Here is a 9,756-nt window from a genome sequence, read left to right as displayed (position 1 = left end):
ACATATTCGCCCACAATGGTAGCAGCATTGAGCCTTGATCCCATTACCTCTGAGTTACAGGCAGGCGTGCTAACCACTATGCTACTGCGCCGTACTAATGTATTATATGCATACCTGTATCCTGCATTTGTAGTTTCAAAGCAGCTTCCATTATTTTGACACGGATTGGAGTTGCATTCATTGACATCATGCTCACAGTTGTTTCCATCATACCCTGGTTGGCATGTGCATATGTATGTAGATATGTCATCAAAACATGTACCTATAAATAAATTACATTCATTAAATGACTGGACCTTCATCTTAAAAATACTAAGAATGTACCAATGTACCCAATGTCACTTGTCTGTAGTCTGTAACGGTCACACCTTTAATTCAAAACATTCGTTCTTTCTTTTTTAACAATTAGCGCATTTTAACAACTGTTGTTTTACTACTTGTCTTTTCGCTTTGGTCAACTCTCTTGTTCTTAATCGTGACCGAAGAGACGAAATAAATCATCCATTCTTTCACTTGTGAAACAGTGATTTAGCAGACAGGCTTTACAGGCCAAGAGTAAATCTACTGCTTTCTAACCTCAAGAATACAAATGTACTTACCATTATTGAAGCATGGTTGGCTCTCACAGAAATTGATGTCAATTTCACAATTTGTCCCGTTAAACCCAAGTGAACACTCACACCTATACCCCGCTGGTAGAGAATCACACACACCATAGTTCATACAAGGGTTTGACTCACACCAATTGATTCGATTTCCACAGTTGCGCCCAGACCACCCAACCCCACAGTCACAGTGATAATCTTGAATAAATAAAAAATGAACTAATGAATGTAATTTACATTATCTTTGTGTGGCCGGAAAATGACAGTCTTAAAAACTCGGGTGTTTATACACCTTATGCCAGCTTACGAGTTACCATGTATGTTACTTTGTGGATGACTACTTTTTTGGGGGAAATTTTTTATGTTATGGTTGATAAGTTGGACAACCCACTAGTGACTACTGGGTTGGAGCAATTGCCGTTAAGAGTCTTGCCATAAGTCACATACGCCCACAATGGTAGCAGCGATGAGCCTTGAACCCATTACCGCTTGGTTACAGGCAGGCACCAACCATTTTGCCAGGGCGCCAGTAAGAGAGAAATAAGAAATATTTACAATTATTTTTGTAAAATATGCGTCACCTTACCATTCACAAGGTCTGTGCATGTTGAGTTGTTTTCACATGGATTTGTTCTGCAATCATCAATATTAACATCGCATCTATGACCTGAAAAACCTGCAACAAAAAAAAACAATTTAAACTAAATAAATATTTTACAAAAAAACTGCCAAACTTGATGGAATCCTAAAATTTACATTCCGGGGCATTTTTACTAAAAGATAAAATGTAAGTTACGTTCTTTTATTTAAACTCTAATTAATTTTTCATTGACGAATTCTTCTACATTGTCAGTCCTGTGCAATAGTTGGCACAATTCTATTTTCAATTCTATGTGGGTGAGGTCCTGCAGCGTGGCACGCCATGGGTCCTAGGATTTATGAAATAGTTTAAGCCCAAAATTATTTTGTAATGCCAATTGCCAACATTATAAACCTGGTAGACAAGTACAAGCGTATTCTCCAATCTGATCTATACAAGTTGCGTTGTTTGTACAAAGGTGGCCAACACAATCATCTTCATTTAAGTCACATAATCGCCCAATGTACCCTGTGTTACATTGGCATGTGAATGTTGTAGCATCACTTGCTACACAGACACCATGCATGCATGGATTTGAAAAGCAAGGATCCCCTGTTGAAAAATATTGTTGTACTTGGAAATGATAGGTGTTGGGGTTAAATTATTGTTTTTATATTGGAGAAGACAAAAAAACTACAATATACCAGGTAAAAATATTGTTGCACTTGATAAATGAATGTAACTTATTTATCCTCGTGAGGCCGGAAAAGAACCGGTGTTCGTAGACCTCTGCTAGCTTACGAGTTACCAAGTATGTTACACTTGGAAATGACGGACACAGCGTTGGGACAAAATTAATGTTTTTATACCGCCTAAACCATTTTTTTACATTATGCCAGAAGTAACAGAATATTGATGGCACTTTTATAAAGGAAAGACTTACTTCTGCATGTAGTTGGACTATTATCCCACTGAGGGGTGGAATTAGTTACTCGTCTACAAGTGAACATACATTCATTGTATCTGCTAGCTGAATCTGAGACCTGAGCACAAAATATTCATGGTTTTCTTATATATGACATATAGTACTGTGGGGTAAGAGGGAATACCTTTAGCACACAATATGCAAATATCCTGGTTTTCTACTAAACGGGACGAGAAAATAGAATGAAAAAATTCCCATCTTCCCTACCCTACTCTATATTGGAAACATTGTGGTCACTCATGGGTTTTCCGAAACCCCAAACATTTATTACATCACCAACCCTACTATTACCTCACAATGAGTAGAATGAAGGTTACCATCTAGGATGAAGCCAGGTTGACATCGAATGCGACAAACTGAATCAATATCATGTTGTGAGGAACATGTCTTCACCATCCCATTCACAACATTTATCTCAGTACAACCTATCTCTGGAAAAAATTAAGGTTGCATACATTTATGACCCAATCAGTCAACTAATTAACGATCTGTGCTAAACACATAACAGACAAAAATCAAGTTTAGCAAATTTTATAATATAAGTCTTTATAAGAGATATGTATTTCACCTAAATGGCATCGTCAGTCTCTTATCCACATGTTAAAATGTATGTCTTTAAACTTTACACAGATGCAATTTTACACAATGATTTTAGTGTACTCATAGCATGCTCGAGTACATACATTTTCTTCTATACATTAACAGTTAGAACACTCTATCTGATAATACCATTACTTAGTATATTCTACAATAAAACTGATGTATGTTTACCATTGGCTGTTTAACAACAAGCTTAATTATGGTTTTACTTTGTTTGGTTTACCTACACATTGCCATGAAGATTTTGACCAATTCCCATTGTACAAGCAAGTTGCTACATTCCCACCAATGATATGATAGCCCTCACAACAGGTGGCTATGCATTCTGATCCTGCATGTTCAGTGTTGGAGCATCTCATTTCATGACATGTACTTGGGTTCGGAAGACGCGACAGTGGGCACGTTGTGTTTATAATTTCTGTTTGTGCAGTGCAGAGTGTCGAAGCAATATCCCTGTTATATACAAGTATGCATATGTAAAGGATATAAAAACCAGAAAAACAAAATGTTTATCAGACTTTAGCTTTAAAAGAAAATCTGTTAAGTCTATATTGGTGATTTACATTGATTGGCCTTTTTGTTCAAAATAATATTAACATTGAATGAATGAATGAATGAATGTAACTTACTTTATCCTCGCGTGGCCGGAAAACGACAGTCGTAATCCCACGGGTTTAACACCTCGTGCCAGCTTACGAGTTACATTATCACCCACAAAGTAACACACGCGGTAACTTGTAAGCTGGCACGAGATGTATGAAACAGAATCCGTGTTATAACGACTGTAATCCGTGTTATAACGACTGTCAAGCAAGTTACATTCATTATAGTATAGTTACCTTATTGTTGATAATAATCCAACAAAGCTTCCTTGGACACTATGAGCATAAAGTGAGTCAGGGTTCGATGCAATTCGAAGAATTTCTGGTTGGTTTGCCCCATGAAGACCAATTGCTATTACTTTAGACATTCCGTGAAGTCTATTTAATGTGTTACCTGTTGCACAAAAAAGGTTATTTGTTTTAACACAACCAATAACATGTTCAATTATAACAGTGATATCTAGTGCTTAGTCTCATGTCTATGAGAAGTTAATGAAGCTTTTTACAGTGTGTGGATCAGCAAAGATTGATTTAGACCGGTGGTTCTTAACCTGTCCCAGTCTGCCAAATACACCACAATTTTATATCTTAATCGCAAAATGGAAGATGTTGAAGTCTTCTCCATTGATTAAAGAAATTAAACATCAAGTTTTAAACTGAATTAGAACTTTGGTGGCCCCGTAATTTGCAGCACAGTGATGTAACATAGAGTTCATGGTCTACTTTGGACGTAATTACAATTTGGGTTGATTTTTAAAGGTTCAACGGTCCGCAAAATTTGTTTCGAAATTTTACTGGCCCGCAAGCCAAAAGGGTTAAAAAACACAGGTTTAGACAACCTAGGCAGTTGAATGAATGAATGTAACTTACTTTATCCTCGCGTGGCCGGAAAACGACAGTCGTTTTTAACACCTCGTGCCAGCTTCCGAGTTACCATGTATGTTACTTAGTGGATGATTATTTTTTTGGAGGAGATTTTTTTATGTATTGCTGATAGTTTGGACAACCATTAGTGACCACTGGGTTGGAGCAATTGTCGTTAAGTGTCTTGCCCAAGGACACATACGCCCACAATGGTAGCAACATCGAGCCCTGAACCCATTACCTCTGGGTTACAGGCAGGCGCGCTAACCACTATGCCACGGCGCCGGACAAGTTACTGGATTATAAAAATGTATACTCAAAAGTTTGCTTTATTATTGATTCCCAAAATGAACATTACTTGTTATCGCATCTGAAGACTTTCCATCAGTGATGATTATAGTAATGTGTGGTTTGTTTAGTCTTCTACCATATGATGGCAGAAACTTGTAGTCAACTGCATACCCCAAGACACGACCTGTCCTTGTTCCACTACCAGAATATGTTAAACCAATGATTGCCTGTCATATTAACTTACGTCAGTTACAATACAACACCATCTTTAAAACGACTTACCTGCAGCAATTGATTTTTGTTTGAGTAAGCGTCGTAATTCCACTTATCATATATCCTCCTGTTGTATGTTATCACTGAAACCTGTAATATTACATGATAATAACATAAAGAAAAAAAGCTACAGTACCAGACTGAAAGACATCTCGTTGTGGCGCCGAAATAATCTTTACAATGTTGCAATGTAAAAAATTTGCCATTCAAAAAAAAAAACAACTTCAAAACAGAACAAACTAATAGTAAAATAGGTGTCTTGTTGTTTGTCGCACATTGTTTTTTTCATGGTCTTAAAAGTTTAAAATATGCATAGGTATTGCATATTCTATTGATTTGCATATACCTGCACTTTGTCAGGGCCAATTTCAACAGTGTCCACCAATCTTATGATGAAATCCTTCATTATCTGGAAGTTAAACAACCCAATACTTGATGATGAATCAATTATTACAAGAAGATCAAAACTTGCTGTACAAACTGTGGAAAAAAATATCCAAGTTATAAAACTGAACAATGTACACAGTTGGTTAGCACGCCTGCCTCTAACCCAGAGGTAATCGATTCAAGGCTCTCGCTTCTACCATTATGTGGGCGTAGGTGTTCTTAGGCAAGACTCTTAACGACAATTTCTCTAACCCAGTGGTCACTAATGGGTTCTCCAAATTATCAGCAATACATATAAAAAATAAAAAAAAATACCTAAAAAAATAATCACCCAGAAAGTAACATACTTGGTAATTTCTAAGCTGGCACAAGGTGTTAAACACTCGTGTTTAACGACTGTCACTTCCCGGCCGCGCAAGGATAAAGTAAGTTACATTTATTCATTCATTTGATTAATTTCATGGTTGACATATTAGGGATTTAATGTGATAGACTTTCAGACCTCCACATGTAGATATATCTCCTGACCATCTTGGCACACCCATAGTTAAGTATTGACATGTTCGATTCTCGCTACCATGTATTCCATAACCACCAGCATGGTCACAGTTGTAAGAACAAGTAGAACCAATTTCATTTGCATTTGTACAAGTCAGCTGTCCATGGATGGGTGGTATGAGAGGTGTGCAAGCTAAACATTAATTTGGAAATAAACCAAATGAGGAATTTGAAGCTTTTAAAAGTTTACTTTTTGGTAGTAAACAAAGAATTATAAAACCGTATCCATGACTCCCATAGACCATTGTTAATTGGTTAAAACACGATTAGGATATTTGAATATTATGTGCTAAACGTGTCCCATCTTGACCCACCCTACTATATCAGATTAAACCATCATTGTACATTCTTATTGGGGGCAAATTAATTTATTCTTGCAATATCACTCACTTAAAAAGTCTACATATGAAGATCTATTACACACATCTGTTTATACTTACAGAAGTATCATAGGCCCACCTGGTATATCATAAACTGCTTTAATTTCTCTCTGCAAGTTTTGCACAGTAGTTGGAAGTTGGTTAAATGAGTTAAGTTGATAAATCCTCCAGTTGTTGTTAAGCTCGCCATTGGCAATTATTTGAAGCTGAGATAATGAATAAGATCCCACACCAATGCAAAATATTGTTATGTTCTGTAAATGAAATGTTTAGTTTATTGAGAACATGTAGAATTTTTTTATCAATATGTGAAAATCAGATCAGATACTCCAGCTATTTGCATTGCTTCAATCATGATATAGTAGGGTGGGGGAAGACAAGACACCTTTTTATTCTATTTTTTTCATCCCGTTTGGTAGTAAACATTCAAAGAAATATAAAACCGTAGCCTCACGACCACTATATACCATTGGTAATTGTTTAAAACAGAACAGAATATTTCGGTATTCTATGCTAAAGGTGTCCCATCTTCCCCCACAGTACTATAATAGTTAAAGTTTCTGTAAAGTAGGACAGAATTTTAATAATATGTGGATTTAGAACAGAGTGGATATGTTTGGTGTAGCCATGTCTAAATAACTGAAGTGTGGTATGTTTTGTATAACCTGTCTCCTTGCGAATGCTGATGCATAATTCACATCATCTTTAGATATTCCATCTGTCAGCAGAATTAGGATCTTATTACTTCTAGCTGGCGTGGTAGAAAAATCCTCCAGGATAGTCTTATTTATTGCAGCACCTGTGTAAGTCGTGTACCCCTGTAACAGTTAGATGTATTGTTAACAATATAGATTGTATACTGCAGAGAATATGAAGTTACAGTGTTCGCATTGTAACCGATGGGTATCAGGTTCGATGCTCAAGGCTGCTATCATGGTAGACGAATGCATACTTGGGCAAAACACCCAAAATTCATTGCTTCAACCCAGTGGTCACTATTAGGTTGTCTAAATTAGCACACATAAAGAAAATCAAAGAGCCTAAAAAAATAATCACCTATAAACTAACATACTTGGTAACTCGTAAGCTGGCACGAGGTGTATGAACACTCGTGCTATACGACTGTCGTTTTCCGGCTTCGCGAGGATAAATTACTTTACGTACTTACGTAACTTACGTTCATTTATTTACATTTAACCCAGTACTTAAACTGAACCTGAGCAAGACGTTCTTACCATTATCTGTATTTTATCCACGAGATATTGAAAGCAAGCTTGAGTTCGGCATCTGTTCAAAGCTATTTCAGTTTTTAGGTAGATTTGACTGGACATGGGCAATGTACGATACCAGTGTGAATACTGGACAACCCCTATATTCACGTTCTCTGAGAAAATAAAACAAAGTTAAGGAAAAATGGTTGGATAACTTATGGCTCATGCATTTGCGTCTGCGTTTGCTAGTAATTAAATATGGAAACGGGGGTTTCCAAACTTCCGAGAGCTCCCCGCACTTTCGGTGATTTTTAAAGAGAGAGCGTTTTGTTACACTAAAGATGTAGCGGTTGACGAGTTAAAATGTCATATAGTAAGGTAGGAAAAGATGGGACATGTTTTTATTATAATAGGGTGGGGGGAAGATGGGACATCTTTAGCACACAATATTAAAATATCCTGATTGTGTTTAAAACAATTAACAACGGTCTATAGCAGTCGTGAGGCTACGGTTTTATAATTCTTTTAATTTTCTTTGTTTGTTACTAAATGGGACGAGAAAATCAAATGGGTAAGAATGAACAGGTGTCCCGTCTTTCCCACCCTACTACATGTCTCATCAAATTAGGTGTTAAACAAAAAAATTATATAACCTTTTCCTCACAGCTCCCATAGACCGTCGTTAAATGTTTAAAACACGATCAGGTTATTTGGATATTATGTTCTAAAAGTGTCCCGTCTTCCCCCACCCTATTTATAAATTTATCCAAAATTAAACAAATAAATATTAACACTTATTTCGTAATTAACGTACGATGAAGTATTTTTTACAAATGCGTGTATATGTAAATTATAAATTAAGATTTGGAATTCACCGTTTGAGATGTTAAAACCAGAAGCTACCGCTTTTATCCAAGTTAGAACCCTCCGCCAGTTACCAGGTGCGTTGTAATTCACTGAACCCGAGCCGTCGACGAGAAATATAATGTCCACCAGAACCGATGACTCTAAAATGAAGTAGATTCATTCAACACTGCGCTGCAATTCATTATTGTGCTGGGTAACTTAAACCAGCTTCATTTTCGCGGCCGTTTTTTTGTGATACAGGTAAATAGAAACTGTAATTACTTTTACGTTGGTAAAAAGTATTAACTTTTTACCAACGTAAAGCAGGTTTTATTTCATATAAAAAACTTTCAAAATCAACGCCTAAAAACTATGGTTAATTGGATACTGTAATTTCTGAGCAGACTTAACTCTTTTCCAACGTAATAAGCAGGTTATATTTATTAGAAAAAAATCTTTCAAAACAAACGCCTAATATCTATGGGTAAATATATAGGCCTGCTGCAGTTGCTGAGCAGTCCTAACTCTTTACCAAAGTAGGTTTCATTTATTACAAAAAAAAAAGACTTTTAAAATCAACACCCAAAATCTATACCTGTTATGATTGGTCGCCACGAGGGCGTGACTAACCCACGTGACCACAGGTAATCCTCCGTAACAGCTGGGGAAGTTCGCCTCGTCGGTTGCCATAACAACGTACTTAGTTGTGGCGGAGGACGCTCACTACGTTCTGTATTCTGAGCCACCACATGTCCAATTAGCCACAGGCATATTATACAGGCCATGTATGGCAGGAAATACATTATTTTTACGGACATAACCTATGCCTAATGGAAAAAGATGCAGTATGAAATTATCTACGCTTTTAAATCACGTTAAATATAGGCTTTCGGTTATCACAGAGCTTTTGAGGGGTTGTTGGTGTAACGTTTTCTGAAATAAAAAAGAGACAAATTGTTACACCTTATTTTGTTTTAGCGCCACTTCATGTTTACTTATTTCGGAACCTTACCTATAGAACCAAACATATATGGAAACCTAAAGCTAAGCTTACTGTATCTGTTTTAAGTTATCGAGTTGGTTCAAAACTTTAATTCTTCGCTGCCGTTCGAATTTATAAACGCTATAACTGTACAGTAACTTGCCGGGTTACTATATACATTTAAATGTCAAAGTAAAAACTATACACAGGTGTCAAGCGTACCATATTTACAAGTTAGACTGCCAGCGAAGTAGTTTAGAAGATTTCCTTACATAGTTGCAAGCGAAACAAAGTCACCAGATTAAACGAGGCTATTCATTTCTGGCATTACTGTCAACAAAACAAAATTACAGCTGCGTTATTTTTTGTATGTCTGACAACCTGAAACTTGAACCGCAACAGAAACTTTAGAAACACTGGATTACTTATTAACGTTTCAATTACCGCAGTTTTCGCTTTAAGTCCAATCAAGATGTAACAATTAACGTTAAATACAAGTCAATACTTTTAACTGTTTAGTTAATCTGTTTAAAACACGAAGATATAGTGGTGTAATGGTTTTAAGTTTGTGTTTCACGCATAGAGAATTATT

General features: G+C 36.4%; 1 protein-coding gene across 2 annotated transcripts in view; it reads right to left on the bottom strand.

Moving 5' to 3' along the window:
- The window catches only part of LOC100175304 (neurogenic locus notch homolog protein 1-like), a 15,566-nt gene extending 6,531 nt beyond the window's left edge, over positions 1 to 9,035 (bottom strand). For both annotated transcript variants that reach the window (XM_018814941.2, XM_026837540.1), the window contains exons 1-17: positions 8,778 to 9,035; positions 8,212 to 8,343; positions 7,361 to 7,509; positions 6,791 to 6,943; positions 6,205 to 6,379; positions 5,690 to 5,878; positions 5,147 to 5,280; positions 4,810 to 4,890; positions 4,595 to 4,754; positions 3,610 to 3,766; positions 2,994 to 3,223; positions 2,462 to 2,601; positions 2,129 to 2,228; positions 1,600 to 1,797; positions 1,192 to 1,281; positions 600 to 803; positions 115 to 262 (exon numbers count right to left, since the gene is read on the bottom strand). In XM_018814941.2, coding sequence (XP_018670486.2) covers positions 115 to 262; positions 600 to 803; positions 1,192 to 1,281; positions 1,600 to 1,797; positions 2,129 to 2,228; positions 2,462 to 2,601; positions 2,994 to 3,223; positions 3,610 to 3,766; positions 4,595 to 4,754; positions 4,810 to 4,890; positions 5,147 to 5,280; positions 5,690 to 5,878; positions 6,205 to 6,379; positions 6,791 to 6,943; positions 7,361 to 7,509; positions 8,212 to 8,343; positions 8,778 to 9,000 — 2,663 coding nt within the window. In that variant the 5' untranslated portion in view covers positions 9,001 to 9,035. The remainder of the gene's footprint in view (positions 1 to 114; positions 263 to 599; positions 804 to 1,191; positions 1,282 to 1,599; positions 1,798 to 2,128; positions 2,229 to 2,461; positions 2,602 to 2,993; positions 3,224 to 3,609; positions 3,767 to 4,594; positions 4,755 to 4,809; positions 4,891 to 5,146; positions 5,281 to 5,689; positions 5,879 to 6,204; positions 6,380 to 6,790; positions 6,944 to 7,360; positions 7,510 to 8,211; positions 8,344 to 8,777) is intronic.
- Between the last annotated feature and the right edge of the window lie 721 nt (positions 9,036 to 9,756).

Source organism: Ciona intestinalis, chromosome 14 (assembly GCF_000224145.3).
Source record: "Ciona intestinalis chromosome 14, KH, whole genome shotgun sequence".
Lineage (NCBI taxonomy): Eukaryota > Metazoa > Chordata > Ascidiacea > Phlebobranchia > Cionidae > Ciona > Ciona intestinalis.
The sequence above is the reverse complement of the archived record's forward strand: the minus strand, read 5'-3'. Positions and strand labels throughout refer to the sequence as shown.